Source organism: Oncorhynchus gorbuscha, linkage group LG08, assembly GCF_021184085.1.
Source record: "Oncorhynchus gorbuscha isolate QuinsamMale2020 ecotype Even-year linkage group LG08, OgorEven_v1.0, whole genome shotgun sequence".
Lineage (NCBI taxonomy): Eukaryota > Metazoa > Chordata > Actinopteri > Salmoniformes > Salmonidae > Oncorhynchus > Oncorhynchus gorbuscha.
In genome coordinates, this window is record NC_060180.1 from 61574375 (window position 1) to 61594790 (window position 20416).

At 37.9% G+C, this 20416-nt stretch overlaps 1 protein-coding gene across 13 annotated transcripts in view; it reads right to left on the reverse strand.

Annotated features, from left to right (window-relative positions):
• Window positions 1–3583: 3583 nt before the first annotated feature.
• LOC124041933 (period circadian protein homolog 2-like) overlaps window positions 3584–20416 on the reverse strand; it is a 31318-nt gene continuing 14485 nt past the window's right edge. For 7 of the 13 annotated variants that reach the window (XM_046360127.1, XM_046360120.1, XM_046360118.1 and 4 more), the window contains 7 exons: window positions 20099–20329; window positions 19138–19404; window positions 11220–12226; window positions 7027–7246; window positions 6540–6708; window positions 5330–5480; window positions 3584–5091 (listed from right to left, as the gene is read on the reverse strand). In XM_046360127.1, coding sequence (XP_046216083.1) covers window positions 4912–5091; window positions 5330–5480; window positions 6540–6708; window positions 7027–7246; window positions 11220–12226; window positions 19138–19404; window positions 20099–20329 — 2225 coding nt within the window. In that variant the 3' untranslated portion in view covers window positions 3584–4911. Of the gene's footprint in view, window positions 5092–5329; window positions 5481–6487; window positions 6709–7026; window positions 7247–11219; window positions 12227–19137; window positions 19405–20098; window positions 20330–20416 lie in introns of those variants that run through there. The other 6 variants (XM_046360122.1, XM_046360121.1, XM_046360124.1 and 3 more) reach the window with 5 other exon arrangements.

Sequence of the window (20416 nt, forward strand, 5' to 3'; positions counted from 1 at the left end):
GCCACCCTGAAGAAGACCAGAACTGAGACCTTTTTTTCCCCAACGGTTAACGACCGAGACTCCAAGTAAGACATCTTTATTCATCCACCATCTTTGATAATATGACCTCAGATAATATGACCTCCCGTTCAGTCAAAAGTAGAAAGCACTAGCACATGTGTTGTAATCTTTGAAGAAGTATACTGTTTGAGCATGAAAGATCTCAACAGACCCCCAACAGCCCACCACAGATACCTACACTGAATATGAAAGCGCTTCTCCTCGGGTTCAGTGGACGACCTAGTGGCACCTTAGAAGTTTCTCTGATGTCCCTAAGTGTCACTTCTGACACTTCCATATACTAGCAACGTCTCAACTCCCACCAACATAAACATGTTAAGACCCTGTTATTCCTCTCTTAGTTTTCCAAACCACAGACGATAAACAATATGTTTTTCTAAAGACTATTTCGTTATTCCAATGATAATTGTTCTTCTCATTGTATAATCGAATACATATTCATGCACGATGTGAAAAAAAGTCTAAAGATAAGTTATAATGCCATTTCATTAGCCTATACGCAACGTTCAGTGAGTTATATGGCTCATTTGCAAGAGTACCCTAGCTAGCGTTTAAATAACACACATCAACAATCCAACACCGTCTCTATAACATATAGCCTAGCCAAGGTGACTATAATGAATTGGATGAATTGTATATTAATTCTCTACCTGAAATCCATATTATTAGGAGACTTTCACAGACTGTTTGTTGTCAGTTTACGATGTAGCCGACTCCAGATTAGCGGAACCCCAGAGGTGACCATCACCGCAGGAGGGAAACTGTCCAGATTCACACCTGATCATCAAATTGGGAGAGGTGCGAACGGCGAGGCATGTGAATGACCGTGGCCGCTTTGATCCAAGCTACTAAAAGCCGTGCAAAAATCTTTCCAACTCTCTCACTGTCTGTCTGCCTTCCTGTCCAGTTTCCACTGATAACATCTAGCCATGGGCTTTTGGTCGCGAGCATTAGGATTTTATTTGACCCTCTCCTCTTACATTTTTAGGCAAATCGGAATTAAATGTTATATACTGCAGGAAAAGGTGGAATAACTAACATGCGGTGGTTAATAGCCCTATTTTGGCTGATAGGCTTATTTTGAAATGCCACACTGCCATTCAATTCGAACAGTTAGTGAAGTGAGCATATGGCCAATCATTTCACCAACGGTCCATTTTCTGTAACTGCTCAAGTCATTCAGGTCCTCCCAAATTAAGAACGTGCCATTCATTAATGGTCCATTACACCACCTACCGAAATTAACCTAATTAATTAGGAACTGAAATCACTTACGAATTGCAATTAATTGATCTCGGGAAAAACATGAAAATGGCTCTTTGGTCTAAAGCTTTAGGAGCTGTTGACATCAGAAGGAGAACTTGCTAGGATATCCTTCAACATTGATCGTATTTTCACTGAAAGTATTTCCACAATGGCATTATCCTGAATACACACAAACACGAAAAAGGTCTCCTAACATATGTCCTGAAATAAATATATGTCACCAACTTGATTTTACTACATTTATGTCAGATTATTGTGTTTTCATAAAGAGTAGGCTAGAAGCGTAAATATATTTACATGTTAAAATGTTTGACTTTTAAGTCGCTCTGGATAAGAGCGTCTGCTAAATGACTTAAATGTAATGTAAATGAAACATTAACACAGCCAATGTGTTTACACTTTTTAAAGTGACTATCCAACAACACAAGAAATACAGAAATACAGAGACATACAAGACCCATTGTAAAGAAATCATTAGGAAAAATGCAGGTAGACAATGTGTGTTTCCAGTGCTTAAAATAAAAACAATATTTAAAAAATTAGACAAAGGAGGAGTCCTGACAAATGCTTAGACCCAATAACTATCCCAGCCAATTTACAATACAGAAAGTGTTGCTACTACCGTGTGCTCTTTAACACTGTTTCAAGGCCAGTAAGCCTGATAGCTTATAACAGGATGCTTTGTGTTTGGGAAAGCTGATCCTGGAACAGTGTTATAGGACACTCTTTCCTCAAAGCTTGGTCAAACCATCAATCACATGCTGGAAAGAAAATGGTGAACAAAAAACATCTTCTCTATAAGCCTCCCCTACCAACTGTACTCTTTAGTCAGCCAATACGCTGTACTATGAACCCTGTAAATTAAATGTTTCAAAAACAAACACATTATCAAATCAATCAAATTGTATTGGTCACATGGTTAGCAGATGTTAATGCGAGTGTGGCAAAATGCTTGTGCTTCTAGTTCCGACAGTGCAGTAATATCTAACAAGTGATCTAACAATCCCCAACAACTGCCTAATACATACAAATCTGAAAGGGGTAAATGAGAATATGTACATATAAATATATGTATGAGCGATGGCCGGGCGGCAAAGGCAAGGTGCAATAGATGGTATAACATACAGTATATTCATATGATATGAGTAATGTAAGATATGTGTAAACATTATTCAAGTGGCATTATTTAAAGTGGCATTGTTTAAAGTGACTAGTGATCCATTTATTAAAGTGGCCAATGATTGGGTCTCAATGTTGGCAGCAGCCTCTTGAGTTAGTGATTGCTGTTTAGCAGTCTGATGGCCTTGAGATAGAAGCTGTTCTTCATTCTCTCGGTCCCAGCTTTGATGCACCTGTACTGACCCTGCCTTCTGGATGGTAGCGGTGTGAACAGGGAGTGGCTTGGGTGGTTGTTGTCTTTGATGATCTTTTTTGCCTTCCTGTGACATCGGGTGTTGTAGGTGTCAAGGAGGGCAGGTAGTTTGCCCCCGGTGATGCGTTGTGCAGACCACACCACCCTCTGGAGAGCCTTGCGGTTGAGGAAGGAGCAGTTGCCAGTACCAGGCTGTGATACAGCCCGACAGGATGCTCTCGATTGTGGATCTGTAAAAATTAGTCAGGGTTTTGGGTGACAAGCAAAATTTCTTCAGCCTCCTGAGTTTGAAGAGGTTGAAGAGGCACTGTTGCACCTTTTTCACCACACTGTCTGTCTGGGTGGACCATTTCAGTTTGTCGTTGATGTGTACGCCGAGGAATTTAAAACTTTCCACCTTCTCCACTTCTGTCCCTTCGATGTGGATAGGGAGGTGCACACTCTGCTGTTTCCTGAAGTCCATGATCATCTCCTTTGTTTTGTTGACGTTGAGTGAGAGGTTGTTTTCCTGACACCACACTCCCGAGTGCCCTCACCTCCTCCCTGTAGGCTGTCTAGTTATTGTTGGTAATCAAGCCCACTACTGTTGTGTCGTCTGAAAACTTGATGATTGTGTTGGAGGTGTGCATGGCCACGCAATCGTGGGTGAACAGGGAGTACAGGAGGGGGCTGAGCACGCACCCTTTTGGGGCCCCAGTGTTGAGGGTCAGCGAGGTGGAGATTTTGTTTCCTACCTTCACCACCTGGGGGAGGCCCATCAGAAAGTCCAGGACCCAATTGCACAGGCCGGGGTTGAGACCCAGGACCTCCAGCTTAATGATGAGCTTGGAGGGTACTATGGTGTTGAATGCTGAGCTGTAGTCAATGATCAGCATTCTTACATAGGTATTCCTCTTGTCCAGATGGGATAGGGCAGTGTGCAGTGCGATGGCTATTGCATCATCTGTGGACCTGTTGGGGCGGTATACAAACTGAAGTGGGTCTAGCGTGGCCGGTGAGGTGGAGGTGATCATTGACTAGTCTTTCAAAGCACTTCATGATGACAGAAGTGAGTGCTACGGGGTGGTAGTCATTTAGTTCAGTTATCTTTGCCTTCTTGGGTACAGGAACAATGGTGGCCATCTTGAAGCATGTGGGGACAACAGACTGAGATAGGGAGTGACTGAATATGTCAGTAAACACACCATAACACATGTATATTGGTCCTAGTTCTCTTATGCTTGTTTCTTTCTATATTTATATTGTGAGACTCAGAACATAGAAACACATATACTGTACATATGCTTTCCTAGCAGATATTATTCTCTGGTATAAAAATAGAGTATCTCTTTGAAACCATTGGGGGTAAAAAACATTTCACCAACCATTTACCGATGCTTCAAATTATATATATTTTTCTCATATTGAGAGACAGTTGAAAAACAGCAAGTCCACTACATATTCTTGGCTACCATCAACACAAAAACAAGACTATAAGTCTTAAACTTCAGTGAAAGCATGACTTTTAATCAGTGAAACAACACAGGAAAAGAGATGGATGGAATTGAAAGAACAGTGTTTTGCACACACTGGAACTCACCGAGTTGACATTTTAGTAATTTAGCAGACGCTCGTATCCAGAGTGACTTACAAAAGGAATTAGGGTTAAGTGCCTTGCTCAAAGGCACCTCGATAGATTTTTCACCTCGTCGGCTCGCCGATACAAACCAGCGACCTTCGGTTACTGGCCGAGTGCTAGGCTAGCTGCCCACCGCTAGGCTACCTGCCCACCGCTAGGCTACCTGCCTAACCTCAATCTCATCTTCTTTTTCTCTCTCTCACACATTCACACACAGAAAATGAATTGACCAGGTGGGCAGTTGGTCTCTCAGGCTGTAGCAGAGTTTCCATAAGGTTTAGCTGGTTGTAGAAAAGGTGTGTACCACCAGCAGGACACATGCAGTACTAGATGCACTATTGTAAAGTGACTGTTCCACTGGATGTCATAAGGTGAATGCACCAATTTGTAAGTCGCTCTGGATAAGAGCGTCTGCTAAATGACTTAAATGTAATGTAAATGTAGATAGTCCAATATGGTAATTCCCTGGTCAGGGACAGCTGTTGGTCTGAGTGTGGGACCCGGTCAATAATTGATGTCGCTTGAGAACGAGTCTTGGGAGGAAGTGCTGATGTTACAATCAACAGCGGTGGGTGGATTCAGGGTGTGGATGTGGCTATGATGATCCAAGGCCAGAAGAGGGACAAGGGCAGGTGTCTGTGTTTAAGGGCTCCTCGCTGGGCTTCCTGGAGGGGCTGACCTCACTTGTCTCAGTCCCTGTGTCTCCCATGTCTAGGTCAGGCTGCTCCTCAGACATCGCTGCCTCTGGAGCATCCTCCTCAAAGCACACACAGGCCTAAACAAAACAACAACACACACACACATTTCTGTTAGTTAATGTTAGACTTGCTTTTGACAAACATGAATGACTGCCCATAGTATAAGAGAGAGAGAGTAAGAGAGAGTGAAAGAAGGAGAAAGAGAAAAAGAAAGGAAGAGAGTGATTGTGAAAAAGAGAGAGGGAGGAAAGAGAGAGAGCGTTAAAAGAGAAAGCAATAGAGTGAGAGAGCCGTAAAGAGAAAGAGAGAGCTCACCTTGACGTCCATGAACTTGGGCAGCCCTCCACTCCTCATCCAGGGGTAGACCTCTACCAGTTCCCTCTGCTGTTCCCCAGTGAAGCACGGCTGACTCTTCTGCATCCCACGCAGCCTCTCTCTGTCTTCTCTAAGCAACCTCTCGATGCCCCTGAGTAGGCCAAGGGACATACACACTCAGTATTCTGAACCATGGGACCTATGTCACCAGGGAAAAGATACTCAAACAGTAAGAATACTATTGGACATACAAGTAATTGGGTATTGGGCATTAGGGTGTCAGGAAAGGTAGGTCTGGTTAGTGGTTGAAAATGTGTATTTGGTATGAGGGAGTCATGGGTATCAGATGACAATTTGATATAATTGATCTTCATGGTTAACTAGATTGGGTGTCTGGTACCTGGAGAGTTTAAGAAACCACACATTTCCTCTCAATCCACCTTGCCTAACAACTGTGGGTCTTTGTGTGAAAGCCCCATCTGGTGGACATAAGTCAGAACTGCAATTTTACTTTAATATTAGCAAAGCTTTTAACACAAATGGTCAATTCTAATTCAGCATGCTAGGTGATTATGGGAAGGGAGTGGGAAACAACAAGGGTGTACAGTGCAATGTACTAGGAAAGTATTTCCCAAAGGTCTAGAGTGCTGTGTCCCATCTAAACATTTTCTTATGGCCTCGCAAAAAATATCCAACAAATGTTTAAAACCCCAGCATTCACAGCCACTCATCATGCCCTGGGTAGAAGTTGCCTGTAGTCACAGATCTAGGATCAGTTTATCCTCCCCCATCCCAAATTGACCCCAGATCTGCATCCACAGGCAACTTTCTCTTACTCCAGGGCACATTGTGAGCTGCCTCCTGTCTCCTCCAACTCACCACGAGGGCATCAGATGTTTTATTATTATTTATTTAACCTTTTTTTAAGTAGGCAAGTCAGTTAAGAACAAATTCTTATTTACAATGATGGCCTACCCAAGCCAAACCCTAACCCGGACGACGCTGGGCCAATTGTGCACTGCCCTATGTGACTCCCCAATCATTGCTGGTTGTAATACGGCCTGAAATCAAACCAGGGTCTGTAGTGATGCCTCTACTACTGAGATGCAGTGCCTCAGACCACTGCGCCACTCGGGAACCCTGATAGGTCAACATTACCTTGTTGTCAGTGTTGGGGGTGACCAAACAGGGCGGGTCCTGCAGTACATACTTGTCGTGTTGGTCCTGCTCCATCTCCATTGGCCGCACCTCCATGACACTACTGCTTCTCCCACTATCGCAGCCGGTGGAGTGCCCTTTGACCTTCTGGCTGCTGTTCCGGGATGAATCCACGCTGCCAAAGTAGTTTCTGATCTTTTTTCTGGTGTGGCTGCTGCATACTTGGAGGGGAGAATAACAAAACAGAGGTAGGATATTTGACTTTTGAATAACCAGAGTTCTAGTCTCAAGTGCTTTATACATGAAGCAACAAATGGTTGAATGTAATGTCTTGCTGCCATGTCCTTCTGTCGTATGTTTTTTATTGTCCCTGCCAGTCTTGTTCGGAAAATATGCTTAATAATAGGTTTCACAGTTTTAGATGGGAAAAACCCCTCAACACGGTTACAGGAGTTACGTTTGGTACAGTGGAAGTGACTGGGATAGAAACAAATGTCTTACAAACGTACAAAAGGTCTATGGTAGGTGTGTGTACAGACCTGTGCCATTGCCAGATACACCACTAGTTGACGTTCCACTAGCTGACTTTCTACATCCCGAAGTCCTGCTATTATTAGACCTTCCACTGTTAGACGTTCTAGCTGAGGTTCCACAGTCATTAGACCTTGAACCCATGGACCCTGAGGTGGCTGAGTGAGAGTCTGAATGGAGCCGGATGTCAGGCATGTCGCAAGGATTACCGTCGCCTGGCGAACTCACCTGCAAGACAGAGGTCAAAGGAAAGGTCAACAAACAGAAGGTCCACTCAAGTCATATTGATCTCTTTTTTCTTTAATCAGTCCCATCCTTTCTTTCTTGCTACTCCGCTCCTTTAATATCATGATCTGAGAGGCACCTCAACCATATTGCCCTGAAATATGAACCCAGCAGAGACCTGTTTTACAGTAACTACGGTAAGTTTTCTTTTGTGCATTTTAACAATGGAGGAACTGGAAGTTTAGTGAAGCCACACCAATCCAGCCATACTTCTCCTGACACGTTGGCAAAATTTGATTTACCTTTATGCCAAAAGTAATCTTTTTTCAAATGAATTTTTACGATATAGCCGATTTTGACTTGCAGCTGGCCCATCTAGCGGAAATTTCTCAGCTCTGCCTCAAGGGCAACATTCATAACAATAAACATCAACCTGCAGAGCAGACAGAGCTGGGACTTAAAGGGATACTTCAGGATTTTGGCAATGAGGCCCTTTATCTACTTCCCCAGAGTCAGATAACTACCATTTTAATTCATTATTGACCATTTTGATTAAAGGGATACTTCAGGATTTTGGCAATGAGGCCCTTTATCTACTTCCCCAGAGTCAGATGAATACCATTTTTCTTTTTCTGTGTCCAGTATGAAGGAAGGTAGAGATAGTTTCGCAAGCCCATGTTAATATAGACTTCCAGTCATTGTGCTAACGCTAGTTAACATTGGCTAAAACTACTTCTAACTTCCTTCATACTGGACATAGAGACATAAAAATGGTATCCATGAGTTTGTCTGACTCTGTCGAAGCAGATAAAGGGCCTCAATGCCAAAAAATACTGAAGTATCCCTTGAACACTGTTTTGACCGATTTTGATGTCAAAATATGTTTAAAAACTATAGTTTGTGCCTTTAAAGTCGTACTCCAGCCTCCTTTTCAGACCAAAAGAATTGGTGAAACTATAACATCATATCACAGTAAAAGTATTCTTAAAATATTGAGGAAAATGTCAAATGAATCTATAGCATATGTGCCGGACCTCCACTTGGCTGCCAGCTGAAGACAATATAGGATAGACTTAATACCTTACGGATTAAGCAGCCTTTTATACATCCTAACCCTAACACCTCCAGGCTAAAAACAACACTTTCGTAGTGTTGCTGCGATTCTGGGGAATCTCAACATTACTGCATTACATTACATTATAACCTCACACCCACTCTGTTATTTTTTATTACAATGTTTTTATTTCACCTTTATTTAACCAGGTAGGCCATTTGTTCTAATTTACAACTGCAACCTGGCCAAGATAAAGGAAAGTAGTGCGACACAAACAATAACACAGAGTTACACATGGAATAAACAAGCGTACAGTCAATAACACAATAGAAAAAGTCTATATACAGTGTGCAAATGGAGTAAGGAGGTAAGGCAATAAATAGGCCATAGTAGCGAAGTAATTACAATTTAGCACATTAACACTGGAGTGATAGATGAGCAGATGATGATGTGCAAGTAGAAATACTGGTGTGCAAAAGAGCAAAAAAGTAAATAAAAACAATATGGGGATGAGGTAGGTAGATTGGATGGGCTATTTACAGATGGGCTGTGTATAGGTGCAGCGATCGGTAAGCTGCTCAGATAGCTGATGCTTAAAGTTAGAGAGGGAGATATGTCTCCAACTCCAACTCCAACAGCTATTTTTGCAATTTTTTCCAGTCATTCGCAGCAGAGAACTGTAAGGAAAGGCGGCCTAAGGAGGTGTTGGCTTTGGGGATGACCATTGAGATATACCTGCTGGAGCGTATGCTACGGGTGGGTGTTGCTATGGTAACCAGTGAGCTGAGATAAGACGGAGCTTTACCTAGCAAAAATGTATAGATGACCTGGAGCCAGTTGGTCTGGCGACGAATATGTAGCGAGGGCCAGCTGACGAGAGCAGACAGGTCGCAGTGGTGGGATGGCACTGTGGTAGACTGCATCCAGTTTGCTGAGTAGAGTGTTGGGGGCTATTTTGTAAATGACATCGCCAAAATCGAGGACAGGTAGGATAGTCAGTTTTACGAGGGTATGTTTGGCAGCGTGAGTGAAGGAAGCTTTGTTGTGAAATAGGAGGCCGATTTTGGATTGGAGATGTTTAATATGAGTCTGGAAGGAGAGTTTACAGTATAGCCAGACACCTAGGTATTTGTACTTGTCAGAACCATCCAGAGTACTGATGCTAGTTGAGGGGAGGTGGGGGCAGCGATTGGTTAAAGAGCATGCATTGAGTTTAACTAGCATTTAAGAGAAGTTGGAGGCCACAGAAGGAGTGTTGTATGGCATTGAAGCTCGTTTGGAGGTTTGTTAACACAGTGTCCAAAGAAGGGCCAGATGTATACAGAATGGTGTCATTTGCGTAGAGGTGGATCAGGGAATCACCAGCAGCAAGAGCAACATTGTTGATATATACAGAGAAAAGTGTCAGCCTGATAATTGAACATTGTGGTACCCCCAGAGGTCCGGACAACAGGCCCTCCGATTTGACACACTGAACTCTATCTGAGAAGTAGTTGGTGAACCAGGCGAGGTAGTCATTCGAGAAACCAAGGCTGTTGAGTCTGCCGATATGAATACGGTGATTGACATAGTCGAAAGCCTTAGCCAGGTCGATGAATACAGCTGCACAGCACTGTCTTCATTTATGATATCATTTAGTACCTTGAGCGTGGTTGAGGTGCACCCGTGACCAGCTCGGAAACCCGAATTGCACAGCGGAGAAGGTACGGTGGGATTCGAAATGGTCAGTGATCTGTTTAATAACTTGGCTTTCGAAGACTTTAGAAAGGCAGGGCAGGATGGATATAGGTCTGTAACAGTTTGGGTCTAAAGTGTCTCCCCCTTTGAAGAGGGGGATGACCGCGGCAGCTTTCCAATCTTTAGGGATCTCAGACGATACAAAAGAGAGGTTGAACAGACTGGTAATAGGGGTTGCAACAATGGCGGCAGATCATTTTAGGAAGAGAGGGTCCAGATTGTTTAGCCAAGCTGATCTGTACGGGTCCAGGTTTGGCAGCTCTTTCAGAACATCTGCTATCTGAATTTGGGTGAAGGAGAAGATGGGGAGGCTTGGGCAAGTAGCTGCGAGGGGTGCGGAGCTGTTGGCTGGGGTTGGGATAGCCAGGAGGAAAGCATGGCCAGCCGTAGAGAAATGCTTATTGAAATTCTCGATTATCGTGGATTTATCGGTGGTGAGTGTTTGCTAGCCTCAGTGCAGTGGGCAGCTGGGAGGAGGTGCTCTTATGCTCCATGTACTTTACAGTGTTCCAAAACAGTTAGAGCTACAGGATGCAAATTTCTGTTGGAAAACGCTATCCTTTGCTTTCCTAACTGACTGTGTGCATTGGTTCCTGACTTCCCTGAAAAGTTGCATATCGCGGGGACTATTCGATGCTAGTGCAATCCGCCACAGGATGTTTTTGTGCTGGTCTCGGGCAGTCAGATCTGGAGTGAACCAAGGGCTATATCTGTTCTTAGTTCTACATTTTTTAAGATGTTAAGGAAATTACTTTTAAAGAACCACCAGGCATCCTCTACTGACGGGATGAGGTCAATAACCTTCCAGGATGCCCGGACCAGGTCGATTAGAAAGGCCTGCTCGCGGAAGTGTTTTAGGGAGCATTTGACAGTGATGAGTGGAGGTCGTTTGACCGCAGACCCATAGTGGATGCAGGCAGTGAGGCAGTGATCGCTGAGATCCTGATTGAAAACAGCAGAGGTGTATTTGGAGGGAGGGCAAGTTGGTCAGGATAATATCTATAAGGGTAACCATGTTGACGGATTTAGAGTTGTACCTGGTGGGTTCCTTGATAATTTGTGTGCGTTGAGGGCATCGAGCTTAGATTGTAGGACAGAAAATAGAAACAGGGGAGGGAGAGAGGCAAAAAGCTAAAGAAAGAGAAGACAGTAGGGGGAAAGACAACGAACAGGGTTATGTCCTACCTGCTGAAGCGTGATCTTCTCCATGGCATGGCAGACCACACTCCTTCCCTTATCGCGGAAGTTGTTATTCCCCGGGGGATCACCACTGGAGGGCGCTACCACCATGCTGTGCTGCCTCTGCAGGGAGCATGGTGTCTCCTCCAGCTGCAGTAAGTTGAGCTGCAGGGGTGAGCTGCATGGTGACTGGAACACTGGAGGGGAGGGCACTTGGTCCCTGCCATCCATGGACCCAGGTGTGGAGCCCCGAGACTGGGTGGTTTCCCCAGAAGGCTTGGGGGGCTCCATGGCCATGGAAGAGAAAGGCTGGGTGGGAATTGGGAAGCCTGTCTGGGGGGCTAAAGGGTTCTGGCCCAGGAACTGGGCCTGGATGGTGGAGGATGACTGTGGTGGGAAGGGAAGAGATGTCTGTAGGGGGAAAGGCTGCGGCTGTGGCAGGAAGGGACCCTGGGCAGGGAAGGTGAGGGATGTCTGTAGGGGGAAAGGCTGCGGCTGGGAGGAGTAGCCTGCCGTCTCGACCTGGTAAAAAGGCTGCTGTTCTGGAGCCCCGCTCCCCATTTGAGGGAACACGTAGTTGGGGAGAACCAGAGCCACCACAGGGGTCACCATGGGAGTAGAGAAGGGGGAGGGCTGGATGTTTGGTGCCGGGCACTGGGGATCTTGGTTGCACTGACTGTCGCCGAAGCCTGGCATTGAATTCTCGGGGCTGGTAGGCATGGTTCCAGCCATGGTGCCCACCCCGGGGTAGACCTGGAGAGGGAAGGCTGGCACTATGTTGGGGTAGGCCAGGGGCGGCAAGGTGGACTGGGAGGAGTTGGAGGGGGACCAGGAAGTCTGGTTGAGGCCCTGATAGAGGAGGTGGGGTCGGGGCTGCTGCTGTCTCTTCCTATGGGACAAAGAACTATCGGACAACTCGTTCTGTTTTACCCGCTTGGACTTGGTCTTCTTGTTGCGTCCGCTTCTACGGGCAGCGGGTTCGGCCTGCCTGCATGGGCGCACAGTGGGCACAGCTGGAGAGGGGGAAAGAGCAGGGGAAGAGAGAAAAAGAAGGTTAGATTACATTATGTATTTGACTGTAAGAAGTTGAGTGTATGAAAGCATTAAGGTACTGTGTGTGTCTGTGTTCAATTGTACTAGCCTATGTCTACAAGCTATATTGAGTTTGTATTGTATTGTACTGTATTGTACTGTAATGTGTTTGTAGTGTATTGTATTGTAATGTATTGTAAAGTAACGTAATGTATTGTAATGTAACGTATTGTAATGTAATGTATTGTAATGTAATTTATTGTATTGTATTGTAATGTAACGTATTGTATTGTAATGTAACGTATTGTATTGTAATGTATTGTAATGTATTGTAATGTAATTTATTGTATTGTAATGTAACGTATTGTATTGTAATGTAATTTATTGTATTGTATTGTAATGTAACGTATTGTATTGTAATGTAATTTATTGTTTTGTATTGTAATGTAACGTATTGTATTGTAATGTAACGTATTGTATTGTAATGTAACGTAATGTATTGTAATGTAATTTATTGTATTGTATTGTAATGTAACGTATTGTATTGTAATGTAATGTATTGTAATGTAATTTATTGTTTTGTATTGTAATGTAACGTAATATATTGTAATGTAATTTATTGTATTGTATTGTAATGTAACGTATTGTAATGTAATGTATTGTAATGTAATGTATTGTAAAGTAACGTAATGTATTGTAATGTAACGTATTGTAATGTAATGTATTGTAATGTAACGTATTGTATTGTAATGTAACGTAATGTATTGTAATGTAATTTATTGTTTTGTATTGTAATGTAACGTATTGTATTGTAATGTAACGTATTGTATTGTAATGTAACGTAATGTATTGTAATGTAACGTATTGTATTGTAATGTATTGTAATGTAACGTATTGTATTGTAATGTATTGTAATGTATTGTAATGTAATTTATTGTATTGTAATGTAACGTATTGTATTGTAATGTAACGTAATGTATTGTAATGTAACGTATTGTATTGTATTGTATTGTAATGTAACGTATTGTATTGTAATGTATTGTAATGTAACGTATTGTATTGTAATGTATTGTAATGTATTGTAATGTAATTTATTGTATTGTAATGTAATGTATTGTATTGTAATGTAACGTAATGTATTGTAATGTAACGTATTGTAATGTATTGTAATGTAACGTATTGTATTGTAATGTATTGTAATGTAACGTATTGTATTGTAATGTATTGTAATGTAACGTATTGTATTGTAATGTCACGTAATGTATTGTAATGTAATTTATTGTATTGTATTGTAATGTAACGTATTGTATTGTAATGTAACGTATTGTATTGTAATGTAACGTATTGTATTGTAATGTAATTTATTGTATTGTATTGTAATGTAACGTATTGTATTGTAATGTAACGTATTGTATTGTAATGTAACGTATTGTATTGTAATGTAATGTATTGTATTGTAATGTAACGTAATGTATTGTAATGTAACGTATTGTATTGTAATGTATTGTAATGTAACGTATTGTATTGTAATGTATTGTAATGTAACGTATTGTATTGTAATGTATTGTAATGTAACGTATTGTAATGTAACGTATTGTATTGTAATGTAACGTATTGTATTGTAATGTAATTTATTGTATTGTATTGTAATGTAACGGATTGTATTGTAATGTAACGTATTGTATTGTAATGTAACGTATTGTATTGTAATGTAATTTATTGTATTGTATTGTAATGTAACGTATTGTATTGTAATGTAACGTATTGTATTGTAATGTAACATATTGTATTGTAATGTATTGTAATGTATTGTAATGTAATTTATTGTATTGTAATGTAATGTATTGTATTGTAATGTAACGTAATGTATTGTAATGTAACGTATTGTATTGTAATGTATTGTAATGTAACGTATTGTATTGTAATGTATTGTAATGTAACGTATTGTATTGTAATGTAATGTATTGTAATGTAATTTATTGTATTGTATTGTAATGTAACGTATTGTATTGTAATGTAACGTATTGTATTGTAATGTAACGTATTGTATTGTAATGTAATTTATTGTATTGTATTGTAATGTAACGTATTGTATTGTAATGTAACGTATTGTATTGTAATGTAACGTATTGTATTGTAATGTAACGTATTGTATTGTAATGTAATTTATTGTATTGTATTGTAATGTAACGTATTGTAATGTAACGTATTGTATTGTAATGTAACGTATTGTATTGTAATGTAACGTATTGTATTGTAATGTAATTTATTGTATTGTATTGTAATGTAACGTATTGTATTGTAATGTAACGTATTGTATTGTAATGTAACGTATTGTATTGTAATGTAACGTATTGTATTGTATTGTAATGTAACGTATTGTATTGTAATGTAATTGTATTTGTATTGTATTGTATTGTAATGTAACGTATTGTATTGTATTGTAATGTAACATATTGTATTGTGTAATGTAACGTATTGTATTGTAATGTAACGTATTGTATTGTATTGTAATGTAACGTATTGTATTGTATTGTAATGTAACGTATTGTATTGTATTGTAATGTAACGTATTGTATTGTATTGTAATGTAACGTATTGTATTGTAATGTAACGTATTGTATTGTAATGTAATGTATTGTAATGTAATTTATTGTATTGTATTGTAATGTAACGTATTGTATTGTAATGTAACGTATTGTATTGTAATGTAACGTATTGTATTGTAATGTAATTTATTGTATTGTAATGTGTATTGTATTGTAATGTAACGTAATGTATTGTAATGTAATTTATTGTATTGTATTGTAATGTAACGTATTGTATTGTAATGTAACGTATTGTAATGTAACGTATTGTAATGTAACGTATTGTATTGTATTGTAATGTAACGTATTGTATTGTATTGTAATGTAACGTATTGTATTGTAATGTAACGTATTGTATTGTAATGTAACGTATTGTGTTGTAATGTAACGTATTGTATTGTAATGTAACGTATTGTATTGTAATGTAATTTATTGTATTGTATTGTAATGTAACGTATTGTATTGTAATGTAACGTATTGTATTGTAATGTAACGTATTGTATTGTAATGTAATTTATTGTATTGTATTGTAATGTAACGTATTGTATTGTAATGTAACGTATTGTATTGTAATGTAACATATTGTATTGTAATGTAACGTATTGTATTGTAATGTAATTTATTGTATTGTATTGTAATGTAACGTATTGTATTGTAATGTAACGTATTGTATTGTAATGTAACGTATTGTATTGTAATGTAATTTATTGTTTTGTATTGTAATGTAACGTATTGTATTGTAATGTAACGTAATGTATTGTAATGTAATTTATTGTATTGTATTGTAATGTAACGTATTGTATTGTAATGTAACGTATTGTATTGTAATGTAATTTATTGTATTGTATTGTAATGTAACGTATTGTATTGTAATGTAACGTATTGTATTGTAATGTAACGTATTGTATTGTAATGTAACGTATTGTGTTGTAATGTAACGTATTGTATTGTAATGTAACGTATTGTATTGTAATGTAATGTAACGTATTGTATTGTAATGTAACGTATTGTATTGTAATGTAACGTATTGTATTGTAATGTAATGTAACGTATTGTATTGTAATGTAACGTATTGTATTGTAATGTAATTTATTGTTTTGTATTGTAATGTAATGTATTGTATTGTAATGTAATTTATTGTATTGTATTGTAATGTAACGTATTGTATTGTAATGTATTGTAATGTAACGTATTGTATTGTAATGTATTGTAATGTAACGTATTGTATTGTAATGTAACGTAATGTATTGTAATGTAATTTATTGTATTGTATTGTAATGTAACGTATTGTATTGTAATGTAACGTATTGTATTGTAATGTAACGTATTGTATTGTAATGTAATTTATTGTATTGTATTGTAATGTAACGTATTGTATTGTAATGTAACGTATTGTATTGTAATGTAACGTATTGTATTGTAATGTAATGTATTGTATTGTAATGTAACGTAATGTATTGTAATGTAACGTATTGTATTGTAATGTATTGTAATGTAACGTATTGTATTGTAATGTATTGTAATGTAACGTATTGTATTGTAATGTATTGTAATGTAACGTATTGTAATGTAACGTATTGTATTGTAATGTAACGTATTGTATTGTAATGTAATTTATTGTATTGTATTGTAATGTAACGGATTGTATTGTAATGTAACGTATTGTATTGTAATGTAACGTATTGTATTGTAATGTAATTTATTGTATTGTATTGTAATGTAACGTATTGTATTGTAATGTAACGTATTGTATTGTAATGTAACATATTGTATTGTAATGTATTGTAATGTATTGTAATGTAATTTATTGTATTGTAATGTAATGTATTGTATTGTAATGTAACGTAATGTATTGTAATGTAACGTATTGTAATGTATTGTAATGTAACGTATTGTATTGTAATGTATTGTAATGTAACGTATTGTATTGTAATGTATTGTAATGTAACGTATTGTATTGTAATGTAATGTATTGTAATGTAATTTATTGTATTGTATTGTAATGTAACGTATTGTATTGTAATGTAACGTATTGTATTGTAATGTAACGTATTGTATTGTAATGTAATTTATTGTATTGTATTGTAATGTAACGTATTGTATTGTAATGTAACGTATTGTATTGTAATGTAACGTATTGTATTGTAATGTAACGTATTGTATTGTAATGTAATTTATTGTATTGTATTGTAATGTAACGTATTGTAATGTAACGTATTGTATTGTAATGTAACGTATTGTATTGTAATGTAACGTATTGTATTGTAATGTAATTTATTGTATTGTATTGTAATGTAACGTATTGTATTGTAATGTAACGTATTGTATTGTTGTATTGTATTGTAATGTAACGTATTGTATTGTAATGTAACGTATTGTATTGTAATGTAACGTATTGTATTGTATTGTAATGTAACGTATTGTATTGTATTGTAATGTAACATATTGTATTGTGTAATGTAACGTATTGTATTGTAATGTAACGTATTGTATTGTATTGTAATGTAACGTATTGTATTGTATTGTAATGTAACGTATTGTATTGTATTGTAATGTAACGTATTGTATTGTATTGTAATGTAACGTATTGTATTGTAATGTAACGTATTGTATTGTAATGTAACGTATTGTATTGTAATGTAATGTATTGTAATGTAATTTATTGTATTGTATTGTAATGTAACGTATTGTATTGTAATGTAACGTATTGTATTGTAATGTAACGTATTGTATTGTAATGTAATTTATTGTATTGTAATGTAACGTATTGTATTGTAATGTAACGTAATGTATTGTAATGTAATTTATTGTATTGTATTGTAATGTAACGTATTGTATTGTAATGTAACGTATTGTAATGTAACGTATTGTAATGTAACGTATTGTATTGTATTGTAATGTAACGTATTGTATTGTATTGTAATGTAACGTATTGTATTGTAATGTAACGTATTGTATTGTAATGTAACGTATTGTATTGTAATGTAACGTATTGTATTGTAATGTAACGTATTGTATTGTAATGTAATTTATTGTATTGTATTGTAATGTAACGTATTGTATTGTAATGTAACGTATTGTATTGTAATGTAACGTATTGTATTGTAATGTAATTTATTGTATTGTATTGTAATGTAACGTATTGTATTGTAATGTAACGTATTGTATTGTAATGTAACATATTGTATTGTAATGTAACGTATTGTATTGTAATGTAATTTATTGTATTGTATTGTAATGTAACGTATTGTATTGTAATGTAACGTATTGTATTGTAATGTAACGTATTGTATTGTAATGTAATTTATTGTTTTGTATTGTAATGTGTATTGTATTGTAATGTAACGTAATGTATTGTAATGTAATTTATTGTATTGTATTGTAATGTAACGTATTGTATTGTAATGTAACGTATTGTATTGTATTGTAATGTAATTTATTGTATTGTATTGTAATGTAACGTATTGTATTGTAATGTAACGTATTGTATTGTAATGTAACGTATTGTATTGTAATGTAACGTATTGTGTTGTAATGTAACGTATTGTATTGTAATGTAACGTATTGTATTGTAATGGAATGTAACGTATTGTATTGTAATGTAACGTATTGTATTGTAATGTAACGTATTGTATTGTATTGTAATGTAATGTAACGTATTGTATTGTAATGTAACGTATTGTATTGTAATGTAATTTATTGTTTTGTATTGTAATGTAATGTATTGTATTGTAATGTAATTTATTGTATTGTATTGTAATGTAACGTATTGTATTGTAATGTAATTTATTGTATTGTATTGTAATGTAACGTATTGTATTGTAATGTAATTTATTGTATTGTATTGTAATGTAACGTATTGTATTGTAATGTAACGTATTGTATTGTAATGTAATTTATTGTATTGTGTTGTAATGTAACGTATTGTATTGTAATGTAATTTATTGTATTGTATTGTAATGTAACGTATTGTATTGTAATGTAATTTATTGTATTGTGTTGTAATGTAACGTATTGTATTGTAATGTAACGTATTGTATTGTAATGTAATGTAACGTATTGTAATGTAATTTATTGTATTGTATTGTAATGTAATGTATTGTATTGTAATGTAATTTATTGTATTGTATTGTAATGTAACGTATTGTATTGTAATGTAATTTATTGTATTGTATTGTAATGTAATGTATTGTATTGTAATGTAATTTATTGTATTGTATTGTAATGTAACGTATTGTATTGTAATTTATTGTTTTTGTATTGTACTGTATTGTGTGTAAAGCGTGTTCGCTGCTGTACTCTACCATCAGTAGCACCTTGTCCCTTCTGGCGCTCCAGGTATTGGGAACAGTTCGCCTGGAAGACCTGGACTCCCTGAAGCTCCCTGAAGCGACACAGGAAGGCCTGCTGCTCTCTCTGGGTGTGGTTTGCTAGGACCTGCTTGGTCAGACCCAGCTTCTTATAGGGCTCTCTCTGCAGGCTGGGACGTGAAACAGCACTAGGAGGAGGCCCAGGAGTCTGGCTGACCTGCTCCACCGCCTCCCCACCACCAGATACATCTTCAATGATCTCTGCATGGAGAAAACAGATAGAGAAACATTAGTTCCAGCAGACAGCCATGGATGTGCAAGTGAGATACAATATATACATAAAACATCCAACCGTTCAGGTCTTAAAAGAGATGAGCAGCTGTGATACCCTCAGCAACATGGATATACATATATACAGTGATATACATTACAGTGATATACGTTACAAAGAAGCAGATAGGAAGATACATGCAGGACGCCAGTGTGTGCTAGTGTCATCTACTGTATATCATACATCATGGTATAGTCTCGTTGAACCAGATGAGTGTGAATCTCTGGGATTCTGGGAAGCGAGGTTATGCATGGCATATGTATCTTCTGGAAGATGCATGACCTCAGAGTACAGACATGATACTGCACCAATGGTGTGCGATAACATTCAGTACACAACATCTAGCTACATCTATACCCACGTAGACACACACACACACACACACACACACACACACACACACACACACACACACACACACACACACACACACACACACACACACACACACACACACACACACACACCACCACCACCACCACCACCACCACCACCACCACCACCACCACCACCACCACCACCACCACCACCACCACCACCACCACCACCACACCACCACCACCACCACCACCACCACCACAAAAAAGAGCAAAAGACTAGAGAACGAGTCCATGTAGTGTATACCTGACTTGGGCTGCAGTTTCTTGTCTCCTACATGCACGATGGTGCTACTGTAGCTACATTGGCTTGTTATTGACACCACACTCTCGGTTTTGCTGCACGGTGGCACGGCGAGGGCTGCCAGGGAGGAGGAGCCCACTACCCCTGAGGCTGTGGTCGTAGCCTCAGTCTTTTTGTATGCGATGATGTCATCCACAGCGGTTAAACCAGGCTGAGCCTTAAATAGCGCAGGGTCTGCCAGGGTGACAGGGAGAGACTGAGAGAGGGTGACTAGGAGAGTCACATATTAAGTCCCATAATCGTGGATTATAGAGAGAGAGA